Source organism: Stenella coeruleoalba (assembly GCF_951394435.1).
Source record: "Stenella coeruleoalba genome assembly, chromosome: 2".
NCBI lineage: Eukaryota > Metazoa > Chordata > Mammalia > Artiodactyla > Delphinidae > Stenella > Stenella coeruleoalba.
This window is the reverse complement of record NC_137147.1, coordinates 149,659,811-149,686,572: the sequence shown is the minus strand read 5'-3', so window position 1 is coordinate 149,686,572 and position 26,762 is coordinate 149,659,811. Positions and strand designations below refer to the sequence as shown.

General features: G+C 37.1%; 1 protein-coding gene across 8 annotated transcripts in view; it reads left to right on the top strand.

The window, feature by feature from the left end:
* Positions 1-26,762, top strand: part of TCF12 (transcription factor 12) — a 383,172-nt gene that overhangs the window by 238,022 nt on the left and 118,388 nt on the right. For 7 of the 8 annotated variants that reach the window (XM_079912043.1, XM_079912044.1, XM_079912046.1 and 4 more), the window contains one exon: positions 19,913-19,977. In XM_079912043.1, coding sequence (XP_079768169.1) covers positions 19,913-19,977 — 65 coding nt within the window. Of the gene's footprint in view, positions 1-19,912; positions 19,978-20,836; positions 20,912-26,762 lie in introns of all 8 variants that reach the window. The other variant, XM_079912042.1, reaches the window with a different exon arrangement.

Below are 26,762 nucleotides of genomic sequence, written 5' to 3'. Positions count from 1 at the left end.
GTTGCCTCGTTTGCAAATATTTTCTCCCATTCTGAGGGTTGTCTTTTTATCTTATTTATGGTTTCCTTTGCTGTGTAAAAGCTTTTAAGTTTCATTAGGCCCCATTTGTTTATTTTTGATTTTATTTCCATTACTCTAGGAGGTAGGTCGAAAAGGATCTTGCTGTAATTTATGTCATAGAGTTTTCTGCCTATGTTTTCCTCTAAGAGTTTTACAGTGTCTGTCCTTACATTTAGGTCTTTGATCCATTTGAGTTTATTTTTGTGTATGGTGTTAGGAAGTGGTCTAATTTCATTCTTTTACATGTAGCTTTCCAATTTTAGATATGATAGTCAGAGAAGCCTTCTCCGAGGAGGTTACATTTGAGCAGAGACATGAATGCTCCAGCAGAAAAACGTTTCATGCAGGGAAGCTAGCGAGTCCAGCAACCTTCAGTAGGATTTAACTTAGAATATTTAAGGAAAATACAAGTTTATGAACAAGGTTGAAAAGAGCAATGTTCAAATGGACTTTAAAGCACTATGATTAACTAGAACATATGACCAGTTTTCTCACATGAGACAGTTCCAGGATTAGAGTGCTAAATCAAAGTTTAAGTTGCCAGGATTTAGGAATCTCTCACAGAAAGAATAGGATTGTTTCAAAATAAAAATTTTAAGTGTGAGTTTTACTGTTACTTAGTATTGGTTTTCAAAATGTTGTAATGAAATAAGTGTTTTTTGTTATTGGATGTAGTCTGATGTAGACAAGAGGCAATATGTGTCAAAATAAATGTAAATATGACTTAGTTTAAGAGTTTAAGAAGCAGTAATCTCTAACAATATAGTTATGGATGTAGCACGCTCCTGCTGTGCCACTTTGCTGATCCAGACTATAGTTTAATAACAGCGATTTTCACAAATATTTTTAATGCTGTATGGTATCTAGAGCATGTGAGAGTGTATTGTGTGTGTATATCATAGCACATACAGTAGGCTGAGAAATTGAAGGTCTGCACAACAAAATACCTGAGATTGAATTCAGAGAACCAGTCAACATGTCAAAAGAAAGTACAGGAGAAACTATAAACTGGACATTGTATTCCATAACTGAACTGATGAGAAAGAATTGGAAAATTGCCAGCTTTTTAACCTTTTAGAAATAGTGTGTGTACTTAGTACAGGAGATCATATTCTTAGAGCAGTTTGTTCCATATTCAAATATGTCAGCACACTTAGTGCAATTCAAAGTATTTTAGAAATAAAACATCTGAGGCTAAAAATTAGAGAACTTCTTTACAATGTCATAAAAACAAAAGTAGTTTAAGAGAGTTTTTAGATTTTGTAAGAGTTTATCAAACCCAGTTTCTATTATGGTATAGTCTAGCTGGGTAGGATGTATTTAATTTAGGAATCCAAAATATAAAGATAGTAACAGGAATCTGTTGTGCTATGTTATCTTCTACCATACGAACTCCTTTGAGTAGGTTTTTTTTTTTTGTCAGAAAGTCTGATAATTTATGGGAGTCAAGTTTTGCTCTGTTTTACGTTCCTGATCTATAAAAATGGTTTTGCTAGAGAAAGAGTAGGAGAATGCTTTTTTTTTTCTTTTTTGGGGAGAGGGGCTGGTGGAAGATTTCTAAGAGGTATATAAAAAAAGCTCAGAAAGTTTCATAGTCCTCATTAAACGAGTTCAGTAGTCCTCATTAAACCATTAGTTTTCAGACATTGGACAATAGGCAGTGCCTGAGAAAAGGAAAAAAATCCAGGTGAGTCCTGCAGTTCTCCATTTTACTCCCTGGAGGAAGATTACAGGCTACAGCAGTGGGAAGAGGAAATCAAACAGAATCCAACAGTCTTACTGAGTTGAGGAGACAAAGAACAGGATTCAGAAAAGCCAAGGGTAGGTCAAATTTGCAGGGCAAAAAAGAGGGAGCACAAAGATCTGTAGAGGGGTTCCTCAGGTTTTTTGGGTGAATACTGATCTGTGCATGTGTGAGAGGAAACTTAACTTGAGACCAGGAAGGAATCATGAAAGGAGTAGGCTGAATAATTCCTGAAACTTACACAAAGCTGGGAGTAGTTCTTCTTTCAGCCAACCAAAGTGGAAAGATCTCATAATAAATGGCATTGTGTAGAGTACTCAGAAAGGTATTGTGTTGGTGAGGCTAGATTAACTCTGGGCTAAAGGCTATTCTGGACCTGCTTTAGCAAAGCTTAAAGGCAAAGCTGGAAAAGTATCAAACTGATTCCAGTTTGACTTAACTGCTTACCAGAACAAAGCCCAACATTCTTTAAAGGAATATAACAAAATCTAGCACCTCAAAATGTGAACTTCATAATGTCTGGCATCAAAGCAAAAATTGCTAAGCATGAAAAGAAGCAGGAAACTATATTCCATAGCCAGGAGTAAAATTCATCAGTAGAAACAACAGAGCTGGAAATACAGAGATGATGGAGTTAGCAAATGAAGGTATTAAAATGGCTGTTGTAAATATGCTCCATAGCTCAAAAATATAGATGAATATGATGAGAGGAGAAATGAAAGGTAAAAAAAAGGAAATTCCAGAGATGAAAAATAGAATATCTGAAATGAAAAATACATTGGATGGGATTAACAGCAGATTATTCACTGCAAAAGAAAAAATCAGTGAATTTGCAGACATGGAAACAATCCAAAATGAACATCAGAGGATATATAGCTTCTATTTAGGGTATAGAGATCTGCAACACATGCCATTTTCACTCTTTATGATGAGAAAAAATGAAAAGGCCTGATAAAGTACAAAACTCTTTTTTGAGTTCATCAGGGAGCTGAAATTACATGGCAATCATGTGACCTAAATTCCAAGGAGAAATGGTACACATGAACTATACTACCTGTGGCAAAGCATGGGAGAATAAGGTATCACAACACAAGCAGGTAAGAGGAATCAGTGAAAACTTTAAAGTTCAACAGAAGCCCAATTGTTAGCAGAAGGTCAAGGGTTGGCAACATATCAGTTTGAAATAACTGGGAGCATCTAACAAAAGAACAGTTCATAAGGGGATTTCACACTCATTCTCAAACTTTTCCTCCTCAAACCTCCACTGAGTACTCACAAGAAAGATTGGGGTTAGGGCAGGAGACTGAAGAAGATTCCCAGTGATAATACAGGCTTGCAGGTGCTGATCATCTATCATTATGGGCAAAGCAGGAAATGCATGCCAGCTTCCCTGGATTCTAGGTACTTAAGCTGCTTTAGATGGGGCAACAAAGCGTCTTGCCCAAAGGACATAAGCTAAGACGCATTGTGATTGGGGGAGGACAGAAAACTCATCATAGACCTAAGAACCTACACTAAGTACAGGTCTCCTGCCTATCAGAGAGGGCTAAAAACTCCAACCCAAGGTCAATTTTAGATATGAAGCAGACTTTTGCTCTTATAGGGAGGAAAGGTGAAGGACAGGAAAGCAACAGCAGTCTACCACTGGAGGAGAGGCAAAAGCATGGAGAGACACCCCCACTATGGAGCACAGGTTTATAGAATCTGTTAAAAGCTGAGGATGAAAAACTAACACTCAAAAAAGTCCTACAGCAGCCCAGCCATATGCCAAGCACTAGGCAAAAGCAGCCAATCACTGGAGGGAGTTGAAGCTTCTGGTCAACTAAAGATAACCAAAGCAACAACAATCATACCCAGCTAAACTCCGAATTAGATTGACTCATTGCCTTACTCTGGAATAGGCACACTCATTTCCAGGCCTAAATGCTATTTACCTCAGTATCTGCTCTTCTACACGTAACATCCTGCGTTCAGTCAAAATTATGATTCATGAACATAAGCGGGAAAAAACACATTGTCAAGAGGTAAAATAATCAATAGAATAAGACCTAAAGATGAGTCAGATGTTGGAGCTATCAGACAAGGACTTTAAAGTAACTCTGGTTAACATATTAAAGGATCTAATGGAAAAAGGTGCACAACATGCACAAATAAATGGAAAATTTTTAGCAGATAGATGGAGGTAGTTACAGTCAAATTGAAATGTTGGAAATAAAAGACACGATATCAGAGATGAAGAATTTTTTCAGGCTGTCAATAGACAACACAGTTGCAGAAGAAATCAGTAAGTTTGAATACAGTTAACAGAAATCCAAACTGAAACAGAAAGAGAAAAAAGTGATAAAAGATCTATGGGACAATATCAAACAGTCTAATATGTTTGTGATTGAAGTCTCAGATGGAGAAGGAGAGAGGAAAAAAAATCATAGATATAAGATTTTTAAAAACAAAACACAGGGGCTTCCCGGATGGCGCAGTGGTTGGGAGTCTGCCTGCCGATGGGGGACATGGGTTTGAGCCCTGGTCCGGGAAGATCCCACATGCCGCAGAGTGACTAGGCCCGTGCGCCACAACTGCTGAGCCTGAGCTCTGGAGCCCGTGAGCCACAACTGCTGAAGCCTGCGTGCCTAGAGCCCGTGTTCTGCAGCGGGAGAGGCCACCGCAGTGAGAAGCCTGTGCACTACAGCAAAGAGTAGCCCCTGCTCGCCGCAGCTAGAGAAAGCCTGTGTGCAGCAATGAAGACCCAATGCAGCCAAAAATAAAAATAAAATAAAATAAATACATTTATAAAACACACACACACACACACACACGCTCCTAGAAGTATATTCCAACTGCTGAAAACCAACAATAAAGAGAAGATCTTGAAGGCAGCCAGAGGCAGAAAAACCATGTATATACAGAGCAATAAAAATAAACTACATCAGACTTCTTATTAGAAAAGTTGCAAGCATGAAGATGATAGAGTGACATCTGTAAAGTGTTAAAAAAAAAAAACAAAAAACCCTGTCAACCCAGAATTATGTATACATTGAAAATAGATATTTTTTCAGTAAGGACAAGGTAAAAACTTTTTCAGATACATGAAAAGCTGAGAGAATCAATTCTCAGCAGACTTATGCTACAATAACTGTTACAGTTCTTTAGGCATAGAGAATGTGACACCAGGCAGAAACTTGGAACTACACCAGTTTTTTCTGTAAAGGGCCAAATATCATGTATTTTAGGGTTTGTTGGTCAGACAGTCTCTGTCACAGCTACTCATCTCTGCCTTTGTAACACAACAGCAACCATAGATGATAGCTTTATTCCAGTAGAACTTTATTTGTAAAATCTGGAAGCAGGCCAGCTTTGGTTCATGGGTTATAGTGTACTAGCCCCTGATATATACAAAGAAATGAGGGCTCCAGAAATGGTAAAAGTGAAAGTAAATATAGAAGACATGTGCTTCCTCATTTTTAATCATACTATAAAATAACTGTAGGTCTAAGCAAAAATCGTAACGCTGTATGTGGGGTATATAAAATATGTAAAAGCAAAAGGCGTAACAACAATAACCCAAAGGATTGGAGGGAGGGTTTTGGAAGTATACTTTCGTAAGTTTCCTATGCTATTACATTATTACTTGAAAGTAGACCCTTTTAGCTAAAGATATATATTATAAATTGAGGGCAAACACTAAAAAAAAAAAAAAAAGTCGATAGTAGAGACTAAATGGAGTACTTGATCCAAAAGCAGCCTGAAAAAGAAATAAAGAACAGATGAGACAAATAGAAAACATCTAACAAAAATGATAGATTTAGGGCTTCCCTGGTGGCGCAGTGGTTGAGAGTCCGCCTGCCGATGCAGGGGTCACGGGTTTGTGCCCCGGTCCGGGAAGATCCCACATGCCGCAGAGCGGCTGGGCCTGTGAGCCGTGGCCGCTGAGCCTGCGCGTCCGGAGCCTGTGCTCCGCGGCGGGAGAGGCCACAACAGTGAGAGGCCCGCATACTGCCAAAAAAAAAAAAAAATGATAGATTTAAATCTGACCATATCAATAATCACATTAAATGTAAATAGTCAAAGCACACAGAGAAAAAAGAGATTGGAAAAAAAAGTTTTGACTTTTTTATTCTCTATTTTCTAGTGATTTTTGCACTTATTTTAAAGAATAGGTTCTTCCCTGCATGAAAATGTTTAAGTAGTGAACATCACATTTGTTTATACACTGTGGTAAACCTCCTCACAGTGTAACAATGCTAATTCCTCCTTTTTACCTAATAAGAATGGTCTGCCCCCCTGTCCCCCATGAGCTTCAGATAACAACCAAGGTATCCTGAACCAATGGCTTAGAACTATCATACCCAATGTAATCTCCCATAACCATTTTTCCCAACTCCTGGAAAAAAAGGAATAAGCAAGTAAAGGATTATATGCAAGCCTGTCTACCCTGTTTCCTCTATGTTATAGAATCTCCAACTCTGTTAAAATTCACTTTAGGTTGTTCTTCTTTTATGCTTTCATTTCTTTTTAAATTCTTTACCACCTTTTTCATGCCTTGCATGCTTTTTTTGGTAAATCTTTTTATCTTTATTTCAGTTGTGAACAGAAGCTTAATTGTTTGTGGCCCAGTGTACAGATTGTGCTAGAGAAATGCCCATTCATTAATGCTAAGGGAAGAGTGAAGCCATTAGCTTTTAATGAATTTTAATGAAATGAAAGGCATAAAGAATTTTAAAAACTTTGAAAGTATCCACAAGTTCTCTTTAAATTATTTCCCTGGAATCTACCTACTTCTCTATTTAAGACTTTTTCCTCAAGCACTGATATTCAAGCACAGGATACACATTCATGGATCTTCCAGTCAGTGTATTTTTCTTTAAAATAATAATTAATATTTAATTAGCCCTTATCTTGTGTTTTTCCCTATTTTAAGCATTTCGATATTAATACATTTTAACCTCACAAAAACCCAGTGAGGTAAAACTCTTATTATCCCATTGCACCACTGAGACAACTAAGGGACAGAGAGGTTAGGTAATAATGTTAGTAAGAAGTGGAGTGGGAATTTAAACCCAGTTAGTCTGCATCCAGAGTCACTGTTTTTAACCACTGCCCCATGCCTCCTCTCTGATTTTATTATTACAATTTTTTCTTTACTTCCTTTAATTTCTTCCTTTGTTTCTCCCTTCAACAATTTTACACAGACATACTTTAACTTGATTTGCCATTTATAACGAGTTGGATTGTGAAAAAACAAAAAAAACCTCAGGCTTCCCTGGTGGCGCAGTGGTTGAGAATCTGCCTGCTAATTCAGGGGACACGGGTTCGAGCCCTGGTCTGGGAGGATCCCACATGCTGTGGAGCAACGAGGCCCGTGAGCCACAATGAGTGAGCCTGCGCGTCCGGAGCCTGTGCTCCGCGATAGTGAGAGGCCCGCGCACCGCGATGAAGAGTGGCCCCCGCTTGCCACAACTAGAGAAAGCCCTCGCACAGAAGCGAAGACCCAACACAGCAAAAATAAGTTAATTAATTAATAAACTCCTACCCCCAATATCTTCTTTAAAAAAAAAAACAACTTGTTTTGAGTGGTTTGACTAACAAATGAATGCTAGATTATAACCCATTGAGAATTCAAGGCAAGCCTTTACCTGTTTTCAAACTACAGAGGTCAGATGGCAGTAAATTGCAGTGTTGGAGGCCACTCAGTGAAAACTGAATGTGTCATATTCTACCCTCAGAGTTCCCATCATGTAGCAAGAAGCTTATTTAAAACTTAGTAGACCATAATGGGGATTTAAGGCTTTCTTTTGGGCTTTCTACATCTGTTTTAAGAAAACAGAATAGAATAGTCTCTTTCATTTGCTCCACATCTGTACATTTTCTGTGGTGTACCAAATGTGTTTACCTTTCTGTGTTGTATCGGTGAAGGGTGTTGCGCCCCAGTGAAAAGTCTTATTACCATTTAGAGGTTTTCTTAATTTGAGTAGATTGAAGTCTTAATAATTCTGAGTATATTAACTTCAGTTTCCTATATTCAACATACCATATTCATGGTTTAAATATCTCAAAATGTATTAAACTGATGAACTGCCTATATACTTCACTTCTACTTTTTTATTTATATTTTTGTATATAAATTTATTTATTTTTGGCTGCGTTGGGTCTTCGTTGCTGCACACGGGCTTTCTCTAGTTGCAGCGAGTGGGGGCTACTCTTCGTTGCGGTGCACAGGCTTCTCATTGTGGTGGCTTCTCTTGTTCCCTCTTGTTGCAGAGCACGGGCTCTAGGCACGTGGGCTTCAGTAGTTGTGGCTTGCGGTCTCAGTAGTTGTGGCTCGCGGGCTCTAGAGCTCAGGCTTTGTTGTGGCGCACGGGTTTAGTTGCTCCGCGACATGTTGGGGTCCTCTTGGACCAGGGCTCGAACCCGTGTCCCCTGCATTGGCAGGCGGATTCTTAACCACTGAGCCACTAGGGAAGCCCTATACTTCATTTTATAACCATACGTCATCATTATTCCAAAAGTCTCTACATTTTTTAGCAGCTTGTCTTCTTCCTTTTATGGAAGAAGCCCTCCTGGCTCTCATTTCCATGCTTGTTTCATTTCACTACCCTGTTTCTGATCAGATAGTTGGTGAATGGTGGCAGTTCCATTGACTAGGTCCTTTTTTTCTATTCCAGTTCTCGCTGTCAAGGGAAACTAGCTAATTAACAATCATTTATTATCTGCTATTTTAGAGCATAGTTCTCTTAAACTGTCTCTCTGCCTCCATGTGGCTGTATGCCATAGATACAGCCTTGGACTAGAATCTGTTCCTGGCATGCAAACAACACAAGTCTTGAATTCCAGTCCAGTGTTCCCTGAACAAGTGGCATCTGCCTTCTGGTCCCTGGATGCCATAAAAAAACAGACTCAGACAGTGACCTTGCCTGATTAAGGCCACGGTTTAAATTAAAACAGCCAAAATACAGAAAGATGTGAGAAAATCATGGGAATTAACAATAATGAGCTTCATGTTCTGTTTATCATTGTATGATACAAGAAATTTCTGAGAGAAAACATTCATACAAGGATTTGATGAAAGCAGAGACAGTATGTCAGGAGGAGTAGATTATTTAAGTGTATGATTACCAAGATAGTTTGATAACAATGCTACTCTCTCTTCCCCCAGCCCAATTTTTTGGTGATGTGATTTTTACCTGATTTTCTTTTTTTTCTTTATTTTTGGGGTAAGAAGAGCAGACAAGATTGAGGTGTGATGAAGGATTGGCTCAGTAGGATTGGCTAGAAAGTTGTAAAGCATCGATTGAATTATTTCAAATCCTTTTTTATTTAAGAAAGGCATAAACATTAAGATACAAAAGTTACCTGATTATTTTTAGAGAACACATATTCACCATGTTTTCTCCTGAAATGCAGCCAAAGATGAAGAGATAATTCCTAGTTCTATAATTTGTTGAATTGCTGTAAAAATGAAATGTCTTTGTTTCTAAGTTTTAAACAACATAAGGTTGGGGAAATGAGAAAACACACTTAAATTCTGAATCTAAGGCAAAGCAACAATGCAGTACAGATGTGAATATGTTTTCAGATACAATTTAGAAAAGCAATTATTAAGTAAAATGTCTGAGAGAAGTGTTTAGATTTTGATCTACCTGTAATGAGTACCTTGGTATGGATTCTGTATATGGCACAATTGGACCATGAAATGGTCCAGAAAGTTTTGGAAAATGACTAAAATTGATCAAATGTATTTTCTTATTGTACTCTGTTCATTCATTCCTAATTTCTACCTACCTTCTTACGTCACCGTCTCATATTGAATCCTGCATTTTAGTATTCTCTCTGGCATTCCAGTGTCTGAAAGGCAAACTGTTTTGTATAAACCTTCTCATCCTCGTCTATTTGTTTATATTTAATTTGTGAATCTGATTTTTAGGAGGAGGGATGGAGAGAATTGGGAAGGGTAGCTGGATTGGTGAATGTTTGCACCCTGGACTGCTTCATCTCAGGTTTTATTCTCAATAAGTCATTTCTGAAGTCTATTCAAATTGCCCAGGTCTGACTGTGTGTTCTTATCAAGGATAATGAGATCCTTTCTTGGTGCCGTAGCTATTCTGCAGGATTGATTGGGAAGATGCTTATATTTCTGATGCCTGTCACAGGAAGTTGGTGCAAAGTTAAGATGGAATAAGTGATGAGATAAAGACTGGGTTAGAAAACTGATTACAACTGGGAACTTGCTAATCACTGACCTCTGTAGGGATCCTCTGGTTTATCACTAATCTCACTCACGCTTGGCATTTTCCTGTGCTGCTGCCTCATCATTCATAGCTGTGTGAGTAATCTGGCACAGAGTGAACAAGAGGAGGGCATAGAGAGTCCAGCAGCTGTGCTTGTTGGCACTAGATATTTAAATATCTTCAATGTAGCCAGCAGCGTGCTTGGCACAAATGTTAGCCAATAATACTTAAATAAATTGTTGTGAAGAAAATAGGCAAGCATTTATGTTTAAAACCCTCCCTCTCTTTCCTTCCCTTTTAAAAAAAAATCTGTTAGAGTTCCTTTTTAGATTTTTTTTCCTGTAAGTTTAAACAGGTTGCTACCAGAATGAAGACTGTAGTTCTGATATTAAGCATCATCCTAGGTTCCTTCAGAAAAGAATTTCCAACTACTTTATAAGCATTAATTAAATTGTGCAGGCCTGTGTGAGGTACATGTTACTGAGTTGGTTTTCCTAAAAGAGTGAGTTGGGGCCATTGATGTCAAGTGACTTGTAACTTGCCCAGTTTACTCAGTGAGAGAAAAGCAAGAGCCAAGACATGAATCCAGTGATCAGAATTCCTAAGTCTCTGCTTAGATATACTCAATGGCATTACAGGTTTCCACACTTTGTAGGATAGTATTTTATGTTTCTCCAAGTGGTCACTGTGATTCAAATTACATGAAACCTTTGGTAGTGTTCACCCACAGAAAGGGAGGGAAAGCTTCTCTATAAGTAAAGAGGATTAGGTAATTAATGAGTTTTCAGAGATACCCAAGGGGGAGGAGGATATTCTGCTCATAAAACTGTGATCAAATTTAGATTTGTGGCCAAATATTTAGATTTGCCTATGTAAGGATTTTATATTGTTTCTCTGAAAACTAAATATAGAAAAACTCTCATGATTTATATACTGAAATATTACATTTTGAATCATGGTAATGTTGATCTAGGTAATTTTTGAAGCATCCAGGAATTCTCTTTCTAAGTTAAGCCTTTATCTTTTGAGAAAAACAGTCTCATGCTGCTCGTTTAAAATATAGTGATGCAGTTTTTTATTTAATAGATTTTGAGTTTGAATGTAAATCAATATGCCTGAATGAACATTGAGATAATACTGGCTTTCAGTCAGATAGGGAAACTATTTGTTCTAATTTGTGCTGTTACTCATAAAGTCAACAGTTATTTCTTGAGTAATATCTACTCATTGAAATTACTAAATTTTGCTGGAAATTTTCAAGTATTCACTGGACTGCTGCAGAAATAAATGCTGAGCCAGCTACATCTTCCATAATATCTTTTTCTCTAGTCATTCCCTCATAAAAACATTATTTTGCATTGGTAGGAAAAGAGCACATACAGCTAAGAGGGTATTATAGGTCAGGTTTCTCCAGCCAGTAGATTGAGATCTACAGGAGATCTTGAAAATTTATTGTCATATCTCAGAGCTTCCTTCAATCACTCCTTGGTATTAACAGGATGAAGAATACAGCTAGCAGTGCAACCAGCAGTGTAAGTAAAGCACCTTTCACAGTGCCTTGCACGTAATAGCTAGTCAGCAAATTCCAACAGCAACCTCAAGACTTTGAGAGTGAAGAAGAGGCAGTGGAAGCGTCCTACACTGCTGTGTACCCTAAGGAAGGTTCAGCAAAGCAGCTGGAGAGTTCGTGAGCCAAAGTTGGTCAACAAAGTAATGCCATGTCTCCTGGGAAGGGGTGTGCTTTACTTTCCCCACCATACTCTGTCAAATGTGTTGAAAGCAAGTGGGCCTCAGTACAAAAGCAGTCATGGATTCTAGAGCACAGCAGCTGGAGCAGTTCCCCAAAGGAACTGACTTCAGGGAGTTAGTTACATTCCCCAAAGTAGGAGTTCTGCAAGGTGTGTTCTCATGGCTGGCAGAGCAATTAATTTTTTAAAAATTGTTTTAAACGTATACAGACAAATCCCTGCATTGGCCACACAAAATAATCTCTCAGGATGTCATTATGTAACCTCTGATCTTGTCCAACTTGTTTATTCTTATAGATTAGGAAACTGAGGCCCAGGAAGACATGATAAGAATAAATACTTTTATAACAGGCACTTGAAGCAAGAGTAACATCATCATGTGCCCTTTGTGAGAACTGAAAAGAATAGCTATTACCTGTGAGTGTAACCAGCATAACTGCCCATGTCTCATTATACCCAGAGCCAACCTCTGGAGTAGTTGGGCTTTGCTGCCAATTATTTTTGGAACGATTTGTCATCATTCCCTCTTTCAGCTGGAATACGTTTCATATGCAGTGCTAAATCAGTTGATTGGTAGAGGCTGCTTGGAGGGCTCAATAGAGAAAAAATTTTATACTGTATTTGGGATCCACTAAATGTCTTTGTATATGATTAGAATATAAGAATTGTGTCCTAAACCTCCAATGGAAAATAATGCAGTATAGTATGCTGTTAAGAATTTGGTGTCAGATAGCCCTACATTCTAGTCTTTCATCTACTTAGTCTGTGACCTTGAGCAAATTATTTTTCCTCATTAGTGCAATGGGAATTTAATAGTACGTACCTCAGTGGGTCAGGACAATTAAAGCCATCACTACCTTTCATCTGGATTATTTCAGTAAGTCTTCTAATTGGTCTTCGTGCTTGCATACTTGTTCCGCCATAATTTATTCTCCACACAGCAGCCACAGTGATACTTTTAAGATGTGGATCATCTTTTCAATAAAACAATACTGAAGTCAATTGGATATCCCTACAGGAAAAAGTTGTACCTTGACCCCCTACCAACATAAAAACCAAATTCAGATTTAAGTGTGTGAAAGATTAAGCTTTTAGAAAAAAACATAGAAAAATAAATTTGTAACCTTGGAACAGGCAGAGATTCTTAAACAGTGCACACACCAAAGAATGTTAACCATAAAGGGGAAAATGCACAAATTGGACTATGTTAAAATGAAGAATTTATGTTTATCAAAGATACCATTAAGAGAGTGAAAAGGCAGCCTACATAAAATATTTATATAGCTACAATAAAAGGTTTTGTATCAAAAATACGTGGACTCCTACAAATCAGCAAGTAAATGACAAATAATCCAATAGGAAAAAAGTGAGCAAAAAATGTGAATAACCATTTCACCATAAAACACCTGAATGTCCAATAATCATGAATTCATTGTGATTCACCAGTAGTAACTTGGCTGCTAAAAATGTCTGTTAAGTCTCCCACTGCATTAATAAACAGATGTGCAACAAAAGAGCTAATCGTTACACAAATCTCTTTACTAATAAGAATGCTGGAATGTTATATAATATTCTGCAGTTTTTATTTTACTGTTGGAAATTCTATTTTCTGAGAGTTCTCCCTCACCATCCTTACACTTTGGCTTTTTAGTGTTATTCTTAAAATGTGGGTGATACAAAGTAGAAGGCAATCATCAGTGGACCTTTTTTTGGTGAGACTCTGTGTTCAAAGTAGTACTGCTTTGGGTGGGAGTTGGACAAGGTATCCTCTGAAGTCTCATTGAAAAATGAGTCTTTGATCCTGGGAAAGGTCATTTCGTCTTACTTGGTATTTATAATTACTCAGAAATGATGTAGGGGTCCCTTAATTCACCTGCACTTCAAGGAGTTTCCAAAATCAGAGTTTACTTTTACCCTGCTTAAAATCTGAACCCTTACAACCAGGGTTCCCCAAATTGGGTGTGGTACATTCCATCAACATAAGTGACCTGCCAAGAGGATTCCTGTCATTTCGACTCTTTCCTCCACTCCTCTGGGAGTGGACATGCCTTCAATTTTTGAGGTGGAGTAAGCGTTAGAAATTTCTGGTCATGTTCTTCCTACCCCTCTTTTCTGGGGCTTCCAAGTATTTAGCATAAATTCAGATAGGTTAGGGTAACGTGATGAATCAAAGATGAAATTTAAAATAATTTTATTTAAGGAAATGTGAAATCCTGCATTTACAATAGAAAAATCACTTATATAAGTAAAGGATAGGATGACTTGGTTTCTGTGGTTCAATTTTTTTTTTTTTAGTCTAATTTATGCCCCAAAAGGTAGTATGACTGTTAAAATAAAAAAAACCCAGTATATTCTTGACGGCACTTACGGAGTAATGAAATGCAGATAGAGTTGTAAAGGAAGGCAGGTTTCCATGTATCTCTTCTTTTGTGTCTTCTTATATTTCCTTTTCTCTTTGCCATTTTGTGTGTTTAGTCCTTACTTTCTATCCCCTTCTTTTTCTTTTGCCAATTAGGGGGAAAGGGCATTTAATTGCTTTTGAAAAAAAATCAGTGAGCTCTATCTCTCTATCAGATGAAGGATGGGATCCTCTTTATATTTGGTTCTCACCACACTAGAAACTTCCAAGACTAGCTAGATTCTCACTCTTTAGGCCTTGGGCAAAGGAAGCGTGTTCAGCTCTGACCTTAGAGTTTACTCAGGTGTCTGATCAACTTGTCCCAATCAGTGCATATCTGTTTTATCCTTGAGACTGATTGTTCCCACAGCCTTCGGATGGCATGATCTGGGTCTAAATGAAAACCAATTGACAACTCTTAAGCTGTGCGTAGGGCAGAATACAGCTTATCTCCCAGACCACTTTTGTTTGAAAATCACTTGCCTTAAAAGGCTGTATTGTTCTCACATGGGCCACCTACTCAGAAGACACATCTTCTGTGAAATGGTGGGTAGTTTCATCTCCACCTTTAGTATGATCAGAAGGTACGTATTACTCCATTCAGGTTTGAATAGGGGTCCCCTTCCTCGTTCAGTAGGCCTTATGGATTGTGTCAGCCCCAGGCAATTGTCTGTCCACTCTTCTGGAACCACCCACAGTGTGTTTTGGATCTGAACCTCAAGACACCTGACCTTAATTGTGAAACTTGTTTTTCATCCAAGTAAGGTATAAACTTCTCTACTTCTTGACACCTATTAAGGGCACAGGCTTGGGTCTTCATCTCATAACCCCACCATCCGTCAGATTGACTAACCCATAAATGTTTGATGGAATTTATCAAACTCAAATTCTTCCATCTAGTCAACTCTTGGATATTTGTGATTCGGTTGGGGAGGAATGGGTTGGCAAGGAATGGGAATGAACTGTGCCTGTCAATCCTCAGCCTCAACTTGACTGTTGATTGTGTCCTATGCCAAAAGAATGTAGGTAAAATACCTTTTGAAGAGTTCTTTATAAACTAATATTAACATTAGTTTGTATTTTTGGAGCTTAGGCAAGCAATGGAGAGTTGCAACTTACTGTTGTGAAATGTATGTTTTTGCTACGGAAGAAAACAACTTAGAATTCTTTTTTTTTTTTTTTTTTTTTGCGGTACGCGGGCCTCTCACTGTTGTGGCCTCTCCCGTGCGGAGCACAGGCTCCGGACGCGCAGGCTCAGCGGCCATGGCTCACGGGCCCAGCCGCTCCGCGGCATGTGGGATCTTCCCGGACCGGGGCACGAACCCGTGTCCCCTGCATTGGCAGGCGGACTCTCAACCACTGTGCCACCAGGGAAGCCCAGAATTCTTTTTTTTTAATTCCAAGAAAATTTGTTATAATAATGACTGCCTCAAATAGTTCATACATCTTATACAAACAACTGGGTAAAATAATTTCTTGAATCAGTAATTTGCTATTTCTTGAACAATTGTTATAAATCCTATCCAAATTAGTCAAACTCATCTGTCGTATCTTGAGCATTTCTCAGTTTGGGGTCAGAAAACACTGAGTCTGATTAATGTAAACCATGTAAGTCTAGGTACTCAAAATACTTTTGCACACAAAATACTTATTTATGAAATACGTGTTTGGCTTGATACACAAATATGTATATAAATGTATATCTTTCAATACATGTTGTTCTTCTCCTAGTGTTGAGGTTCTTATCTTAGGGTGGAGTCTAGAGACTCCCAGAATGGAAGGAAAATCAGTGAACTTGGACAGGGAGAAAATTGTCATTTTTATTTTTTCAGTCTCCAAGTAAAATTTAGCATTTCCTTCAATTTTGAATGAGGGTAGCAAAACAGTCCTGATAGTATCTATGATTTTTATCGCTAATAGAACAGATATTCTCATAGTATAATATAGTTGTTGCAGATATCTTTAAACTGTCATTTATGATTTGAAATTACCATTGTTACTAGGCCTGGTTCTAGATCTAACTATTTAATGTGTTAATTAAAAGGCACATATATTACTATGCAGCAAATTTCTTTAACATTTTAATAACATACCAGTTTACTTTACAATACTACATATTTTGCTTTGTACTTTTAAAAACATTATTGTGAAGACTGCCAAAGAGGCCCAGGATGCATACACGCCCACACACAAATAAAACCCCTCTGCTAGAATATCCCAGTAAAATTTTTATAATATTTTCTCATAGGTGTTTCAAGAGAAATTAGATATACATTAAGTTACTAGTAGTTGATGAATTGTATTCAGCTGATGTTTACTGTTAAAATTGTCCACATACTGTAATTTATGTATAATATTTATGTAGAAGTAGTAACCCCATAATACAGTAGTCAGAAGTTTTTCTTATTTGTCAGACACCTAAGATTAAACAAAAAGACATAGGATTCATTTTAATTCATGAAAAGAGTTCTTGTGAAAAGTAATTTTGAAAGAATTAAAGATTATTGTCTTTTAAATCTCAGACTGAGTATGCATTATTATATTTCAGGAGTACCCAGACTTCTAAGTCCCTAAGAAATAAATAGTTCCTAACAAATTAAAGGTGAAATAAAAATGTATTTACATTTTGGAATCTTATTTGAATTAGGTTCATTGTCGTTTTAAAAACAAACTACCAACTTTCCATTTCAGAAGGAACTTTTACTTTGAAATATTTTGAGCTTATATTAAATGAGTTTTCATTCTTTCTGGTTTGAATATCCTCTGTGAAAAGAAGAATTTTAGAAATTTTAATAGGCACAGGAAGTAAGTTTTAAAACTTGACATTTTCTTAAACAGTCTATCTGATGGGTAGCCTCCACACAGATACTTAAATTAAGATTGTATTTGAAATCTGTACTTTATTAAAAAACAGACCTAATATTGATCTCTCACTCTGTTCCCTTTACCACCTCAACAATTAAAAAAAAAAAAAGATTCCTTACTAGTGTATTTGAGTGAAAGTATAACAGTTGTTGCTTAGTTTCAAGTCTTTACTGGTTGTTTGAGATAACGTTTCAGGAAGAATTTACAAGGTTAAAAGGGCTTGGTGAGTACTTCAACTATTAATAAGTTGATAGTGTATTGTGAATGACAACTCATTGGCATAGTCTTTTTTTTTTTAAACTTTATGATATTGGTTTAAAATGTTACTGTCTCCCAATTCTGTCCTGCCAAGTGTATGAGACATGATTTGTTGTGTTTTTCTTTTCATAAATTTATTTATTTTATTTCATTTTATTTTTGGCTGTGTTGGGTCTTTGTTGTTGCATGCGGGCTTTCTCTAGTTGCGGCGAGCAGGGGCTGCTTTTCATTGTGGTGTGTGGGCTTCTCATTGTAGTGGCTTCTTTTGTTGCAGAGCAGTTGCTCTAGACACACGGGCTTCAGTAGTTGTGGCTCACAGGCTCAGTAGTTGTGGCTCACGGGCTCTAGAGTACAGGCTCACGAGTTGTGGTGCACAGGCTGAGTTGCTCCGCGGCGTGTGGGATCTTCCTGGACCAGGGCTCGAACCCGTGTCCCCTGCATTGGCAGGCAGATTCTTAACCACTGTGCCACCAGGGAAGCCCCATGATTTGTTTTTAAAGGCAACATTTTCTTAAAATTGAAGACATATACTGAGAATGATTTTTAACATCTCATAAACTTGTTTAATGTAGTTGATTAATAAAGTACTACCTGCAAATCATAGATGTGGGCTGTTCTTTATTTTTTCCCAGTGATCTGTCTGCCTGTTATGGTGTGTTGGCATATCCCTTCAGTCTCTTCCATATTCTTGGTCTGGCAGGGAGGGGTGTGTGTCAGAATTGCAAATGCATAATCCTTTAAGGATTTTGTGAAGCCACATTCCGAGAGTTGAAGTGTAGAATCTAAAACTGTGAGATATCACCTTGATTTTTATAAGCAGTCTTACTTGTGAAGGATATATTTAAAGAGTTAGAAATGTTTTTCTTTTTAATTTCATATGTGTATTTTGCAAATTAAAATTCTTTACGTAGAACATACTACTTGGTGGTGATAATGTGAGGCAACTAGACCACATGAATTAACCTGTTCTCATAAATCAGCATTTTTATGTGTTGGCATTGCTTCACGTGAAATAGGTGCTTCATCAGGAACAGACAGTAAGTGCGTCTTAAGACATATGCTGTAATATCCTAATGGGCCCAGAAATTATACTCTTAATTATTAAAGTGTTTTCTAATAACTGACTTTGTTATTGGAAGAATTATTTTGTATATCTAAAGGTTCAGTAGATGCCAAGTTCAGGTTGTAAGATTTCTACATCAGTTGGCCAGTTGAATACGTCAGTGGGGTGCATACATCAATGAAAATGATAGAGTACTACTACATATGTCTCTAAGTTTTTTTTAAATTATGCACCCTATCGGTAAACAATTTTCAGCATCCCATCTATGTGTGCAGTTTTTTAAATTAATAAACTATACATTTTTATATAATCACAAGCTGATATCTCAGTGTATAGTATACAATTATGATGACTTCATATAGCCTCAATAATTTTAAATATTTTGGATAACTTGTCAGATTTAATTACATTGTGTTTTTTTTACCCTGAAATGAAGAAAAAGAATTAGCTGTGCCATTGTCATTTTTACTTTTATCTCTATCTTTGATATTAACATCAAACTGTGAACCTTGCAGAAATCTTTTTAAGCAACATGTCTATTTGTGAAAGACTGTTTAGTTTAAAACTATATACTATTTGAAAATTGGCTTTACTGAACTTACTTAAACTCATGTGTATTGAAAAGTAAACGAGTAAGAACACTACTGTCAATTGTCAGCACTGTGAGACACCTGCTCTCCCTCTCAAGCTGGCCTATACCATTCCTGATACTTAGCCATCCGCTTTTGAACTGTAAATATAATCCCAACAGGAATTCTTATACATTTCGGGGAAGAGTATAAATTGGCATGACAACTTCAGAGAAAGGTAATACTTATGAAGTTGAAAGTGTGCATTGTTTAACCCAGCAGTTCCACTTCTTTGTGTCTATCCTGGAGAAACTATTATGTGTGTATAGGACGTGCAAGTATATTTGTTTAAGCATTATTCATGATAACTAGAAAAAAAAGCAGAAACTGTTTTTCTATTTTTCAGTAGGAGAATAGATCAACTGTGGTTTTATTTGTGTAATGGGACATTTTATAGCAGTAAAAAATGAATGAACTAGGTGTTTACTTTTAACATATATCTCAAGATGTATACCATGTAACCCCATCTGTTTAAATGTATTCAACACAAATAGTAATATATATTGTTTGAATACATGAATATGTACTAAAAGATTCAAAATATACATGGGAATCATACCAGTTTTATGATAGTGGTTACCTTGTGGTCTAGGGTGAGATGTGAACTGTATCTTTACTGTTTCAATTTCTCAGAGAGAGAAGGAAAGGGGAGAGTGTTCAATCTGAAGCAAATACGGGAAAACATTCTCACTTGTGGGTATATGAATCATACTATTGGCTCTATAGATATCCATGCTTTTGAATATTTTTTTTCATTATTTCACGTGACTTGAATGGTAGTAAGCTTTTTAAGTCTTATTTATTGGATTTTTGTCTTCTTGTTTCTCATTGGTTCTCTGTACTTCCATGAATGGTCTAGAAGTTGAATTGACTGTGTGTCAGTAAATGAGGATTTTTATATGGAGCTATTTTCTTTGTTTTACAGGAAAAACTTCAGAGAGGGGCTCATTTTCCCTGTACAGCAGAGATACTGGATTACCAGGCTGTCAAGTAAGTTAATAAATAACAAAAGCAATGAGATAATTCTTTAACACATAGATAAAGACTTTAACAGAGGAGGTAGAAATTTATCCAATTTATTTCACCATTATTTGTGCATTTAATTTGTGACTAAATGTGGTGGGTTTTTAGTAATTAAACATATTTTCTTTTTTTCTGCTCCTCTGCTTAAAATGGTTTCCCTTCCACAGTTCACCAGATTTTCTTTCTCTAGCATCAAAGAATTTCATAACTCACCTCCATTTTAACTGGAGGCAAAGTAGCAGTTAGCTTCCTACCTTCTTCCAAAATGCTTATTTCTGAAAATGATGTTTATTTATTTCCTCATGAAAAGAACAGTGTTGCCGATAGAGTACAAGAAGAACATAAAATTGCTCTGTGTAGCTTGACCATCCTGTGTTAAACTTACTAATGTTGGAAGTACTTTCATTTCAACCTGTTACCAAACTCAGGTCTGGCTGCTTGCTGCTTGAAAATCAATACCTGAGGGGCAGGTGCTGGTAGAAAGGAAGATTGCTTTTAATCAGACAGCTGGCAGTCTGGGGAGAAGGCAGACTTGTGTCCCCCTCAAAACTAACTCCGAAGATTCTGCTCAGCCAAGACAGTTTTTAAAGGAGAAAAATAGAGCAAGTAATCTCAGTTAATCATTGAGATAAGGGGTCAGAGTCATTGCCATCCCCCACTGCATGTAGTCTTGTTGACTTCTTGTGATCTTTCTTTAGATGCTGTCTTGTTCACAAGTTTGTTCACACAGTTTGTTCATGAGATTACTAAAGGGGAAACTAGGGGAGAGGTCTGGTCATCTGTTAATTACTTATTCTTCATTTCTTCTTCTTTGATCTATGGGAAGAACCAACAGGTTAGGCAAGGTATTGTGTCATCAAAAGATCTGAAAACTGCTTGGGCCAGAGATGACCAGACCATGGTGAGTGCCTGGTTTAAGGGTAGTTATAATATAGCTTTGCTAAAGTGACAAGACACACGGGGTTTCCTGTTGAGGGCAGTTTCTTGCAAAGTGCTACTTGCAAATCTACATCCAATTTTTTGAGCTTTGTACAGTCTCTTTGACTTGTAATCTTTCTTTCAGCTCTTGCATATTCCTTAGCATGTTGCATTTGTACTAATGGCCATTTTCTCTGCTTCTTTCCCCACATCTTTACACTGAGAATCCTAAACACTCAGTTTGCCAGATTCCCATCAGTGTCAAGCCAGAAAGCATACAAAGGAAAGGCAGAATATATTAAATTAGTTTTCTGCTGTCTGCATGCCTTTCATGAGACCCACCCTAATTTTAGACATAGGCACTTAACTGTCATACTAACAATATTACTTCATTTAATACCTACCCCATAATTATGCCTTTCAGAATCAGAATACCTAGGTTCAAATCCCATCTCTGTGAGTTCCTGACCTGTGGTTCTAAGACAAGTCATTTAACCTTAAATCCCATCTCTGTATTGACTTCTTCATTTGAAAAATAGAATTAGCAATTTTTTCCCCACATACTTTGTAAGTCTCTGAAGGCTAAACTGCATGTACTTGAAAGGGAAAGACAGTATTTTACAAAATGAATGCATATTTTAAAATGTTTCTGTTCATATAACCCACCAAAAAAATCTATTCTGAGTCCTTAATATTATTTTTAAGAAACCAAAAAGATTGAGAACCACTGGTCTAATGTTAACACTACTGCTAAACTTGAGGAAAAAAAACTGTTGTAAGGTCTTTGAAATTACAGCTGAAGCTGTTAAATTATTGTTAATGCTTATATTAATTAATGAGTTTTCACTTAACATTTTTATACTCCCTTGGCAAAGGTGTTGCTATTTAGTTAGAATCAGTGATAAGCTCCATTTATGTAATTCTGCAATTTTGCAAAGATGAATCTTAACAGTTTTTTGTTTGTTTGTTTGTTTTAAATGTTGAGCCTTCTTTTAATTTATTTATTTTCATTTTTGGCTGTGTTGGGTCTTCATTTCTGTGCGAGGGCTCTCTCTAGTTGAGGCAAGCAGGGGCCACTCTTCATCGCGGTGCGCTGGCCTCTCACTGTTGTGGCCTCTCTTGTCACAGAGCACAGGCTCCAGACGCACAGGCTCAGTAGTTGTGGCTCACGGGCCTAGTTGCTCCGCGGCATGTGGAATCCTCCCAGACCAGGACTCCAGCCCGTGTCCCCTGCATTGGCAGGCAGATTCTCAACCACTGCACCACCAGAGAAGCCTGACAGTTTTTACCAGTGATTAATATGTGTTTATACCAGATTTAATTCTCGTATCAAAACATTTATTTAAACCTAGATGCATAGCACTCTAATAATAATTGTTATCATTTACTGAGCACTAACTAAGCCAGGCATTGAATACACATTTAATCTGCCCCCCCTCCTTTTTTTTTGGCCATACCCACAGCCCATGGGATCTTAGTTTCCTGACCAGGGATTGAACCCAGGCTCTCAGCAGTGAAAGCCCGGAATCCTAACCAGTAGGCCACCAGGGAACTCCCACATGTACTCCTTTTAACAGCACCCATTTTGCAGGTTAGAAAATGAGTGTTCTCCAGAGGTATCAGTAATTTGCTCAATGCCGTATACCTAGCAAGTGGTAATAAACCTTCTAAACTCCTGCTTGATGTTTTTAGCCTTGATGTAATTATACTGCAGGTAAGAATCCCTTACCTCCCTCTCATTTTAATTTGTTCAGTCATGGAGGGGCCTGAGAATTTCTATTTTTAACAAGTACCCCAGGTGATTTTAATTCACATCGATTGGGAATTATGCTTTGAGACACCCAGTTCCTCTGTATACTCCAAATACAAGCACATATGGAGTATTAAAAAAGAAGAAACTGTAAGATTGCTTTTTAATAATTTTTTATCACATGTTGGAGAGATCAGGCAGGCCTAAGGAAAAGAGAACAAGGTTACGGTAATGTATGATATGTAAAATAACAATATTCCTGTATACAGGAAGATTTATAGGTATTCAAGTCAGGGAAAGATTTGTTTTTGAAGAATTCATGGAAGCAGTGCATGGGCCCCAAAGAGAAAGCCCAAAATTCAGCACAGATGAGAGAAGATTATACTGCAACAAGGATAAATAACATCAGTGAAGACCAGAGGGCTCTTAAAATAAGTGAAAGTATTCCTTACTGTGAAAGGAACAATGGCTTTGCTATTTATTACTGTTACTTAGCTCTGGCTATGCTGTAGTTGCCAGAAGTTATGATGGTTCACACCAGCTGATTTGAGGCCTAAGTAGTAAACCCAGGAAATTGAAGAGTTTAAAAAGATGTATCACTCCCATTCAAAGAAAAACCTGTATTCCAAACTGTATTTATTGTAGTGGGTCAGAGAAAAAAAAATACACCAAAACAATTAATAATTGGCTGCCATTTTATCTTACCTGTTCACAAGCAACATAATAATCTTAACCACACAATGATACTAGAAGAAAATATAAATAGTGACTACAAAATTATATCCAAACACAACTTTGAAATCATTTTTCTTCAACAGAATCCCCAAGGAACATTTAACTCTGCTATTAATGTACATAAAATGCTGCTGACATACTGCAAAAATCAGGCTAATTTAATAATGCCTGATGGACCTTACTTCATGTTAAGATGATATAATAATATGTTGCTAAATGAGTCTCCTTATATTACCTTCACGGCAATGGCATAACTGATGAGCCATTAAAAGGAAACTGGTGTAGCAGTGTTACTGGAAACATTGATAGATCATTCTGCAATTGAATTTTTTTTTCTGCGGTACGCGGGCCTCTCCCATTGCGGAGCACAGGCTCTGGACGCGCAGGCCCAGCGGCCATGGCTCATGGGCCCAGCCACTCCACGGCACGTGGGATCTTCCCTGACCGGGGCACGAACCCGTGTCCCCTGCATCGGCAGGCGGACTCTCAACCACTGCGCCACCAGGGAAGCCATGCAATTGAATTTTTTTGGTTCAACACAGAGCATAGAAGCCAGCATCTTTATTAACAATAGGTATGGGGGGAGGGATAAATTGGGAGGTTGGGATTGACGTATACACACTACTATATATAAAATAGATAACTAATAAGGACCTACTGTATAGCACAGGGGACTCTGCTCAGTACTCTAATGCCCTATATGGGAAAAGAATCTAAAAATAAGTGGGTATATGTATAACTGATTCACTTTGCTGTACAGCAGAAACTAATACCATACTGTAAATCAACTATACTCGAATAAAAATTAATTCTAAAAAAATAAGAATAATATTAACTGTCCAAAAAATACCCCAATAGATATAATACTTTAATAACTGTCACCATGAAGTAAAAAATCCTTTTATGATTATGACAGTTTGTCATTGCTGCCTCTTAAACTTAAGTGTTTATTCAAATTTGTGTAAGTTTTTTTCAGTCTTCAGCCTAGAAGAGGCAGAGTCTTGTTTTTTCCCCAAGGGACTTAATTTTCATCAGAGTTAAAATAATTTTCATCATTATACCCTTGAAAAAAATAACAGTTAACTTTAAAAACTCAGTTAACTGTTACTTAGAAATTTACCCATACCATTTGCTTCTTTAAAATCCTCTTTTTCCATTAGTCAGTCTCATTATATACAGACATTTGATAATGGTAAAAGTCAATACATAAGGAAGATAAAACAGTGATAAATGTGTATACACCTAATAACAGAGCTTCAAAATAAATGAAACAAAAATCAGTATAATTAGAGAGATAAATTCGCAGTCACAGTTGAAGATCTGAATACCTCTCTTAGCAGTTGACAGAATAACTAGACAAAAATTTAGTAAAGACATAGAACTAAATGAACCATATAAACTACTGTGACCTAACTGATACTTACAACATTCTGTTCCCAACAACTGAAGATATAAATCCCTTTCAAGGGTACATGTTACACTCAACAGGATTGAACAATGTGCTCATCTTTAAATCAGTGTCAATAAACTGAAAAGGTTTAAAATCATACAAAGTATTTTTTCTGACCACAAACGAATTAAATTAGAAGTCAGTGATTTACCTAGAAAAACACCAAATATTTGGAAATGAAAGGACTGTTTCATTTAGACATGGGCATATCTAAATAACCCATGGTTTTGAAAAGAAATCAGAAGGGAATTTAGAAAATATTTCTAACTATAATGAAATATGATATAGCAAAATTTGTTGGTGCAATTAAAGCAGTGCCTTGGAGAAAATGTGTAGCTCTAAATGCTTGTATTAAAAAAGAAGATCTACAGTACATGACCTGAGGTTCTGCCCTATGAAGCTAGAAAAAGAAGCACAGAATAAGTGGAAGGGAGAAAGCAGTACAGATAAGAGCAGGAATCAGTGTAATATTACACAAATAATAGAAAAAGCTAACAAAGCCAGAATTTGATTATTTGAAAAGACCCATAAACTGAATAAGTCCCAGCTAAACTAAGTAAAACAAAGGGGGAGAGAGAAGGAGGGGAAAGAACACTAATTACCAATATCTGAAATGGAAGAGAGGTTATCACTGTAAATCATATATACATTAAAAGAATAATAAGGAAGTGTTGGGAATAACTTAATAAATTTGACAACTTTGGTGCAATAAGCAAATTTCTTGAATATTACTCACCAAAAGGGGACAAGATGAAACAGAGAGTTTGAATAGCTCTCTATCTATTAATACAAGTAAATTCATTTCAAAAGCTTTTTCACAAAGAAAGCTTGACTGTCATATGGTTTCATTGGTGAATTCTTTTAAATGCTTATGGGGAAAAATAATACCAATCTTACACAAACTATTTTAGAAAATAGAGGAGGAGGGAACACTTTGCAGCTCATTTTACAAGGTGAGCAACACGCTGATCCTCAAAATGCACATGTGGTTTGTACCAGAAGTGAAAGTTTGGCTTAATTGTTGAAAATCAGCCAGTGTAATTCAACACATTAACAGACTTAAGAAGAAAAACATTTCCAAAGATGTAGAAAAAGTATTCAACAAAATCAAATATCCATGATAAAACCTCTCAACAAACTCAGCATAGAAAGCAGCTTCCTCAGTTTGATAAAAAGACTTGCATGAAAGATCTATAGCTTTTTTTTTTCTTTTTTTTTTTTTGCCATATGCGGGCCTCTCACTGTTGTGGCCTCTCCTCTCCCGTTGCGGGGCACAGGCTCTGGACCACGCAGGCTCAGCGGCCATGGCTCACGGGCCCAGCCATTCCGCGGCATGTGGGATCTTCCCGGACCGGGGCACGAACCCGTGTCCCCTGCATCGGCAGGTGGACTCTCAACCACTGCACCACCAGGGAAGCCCCAGATCTATAGCTTTTAAGTGTAATTGCATGCTTAAAGGTGAAAGACTAAATGTTTTCCCTCTAATATTAGTAACAAGGTAAGAATTTCCACTCTCATTACCTGAATTTTTTGTCCTAGCCAGTGTAATAAGGCAAGAGGAAAAAAGGCATAAAACAGGAAAGGAATAAATTCAGCTGAATTGGCAAATGATATGTCTATGTACATGAGAAGTCCTAAGGAATCATCAAGAACACTTCTAGAATTAATAAGTACTTTTAGGTATGTCAAAGGTTACATGGGCAATCTCAAAAAGTCAATTATATTTCTATATACTAGCAGTGAACAATTAGAAATTGAAATTATCAAAACAGTATTGTTTAAAATGGGACCTAATCAAGCTTACAAGCTTTTGCACAGCAGAAGAAACCATAAAAAAAAGAAAAGACAACCTACAGAATGGGAGAAAATATTTGCAAATGATGAGACAGACAAGGGCTT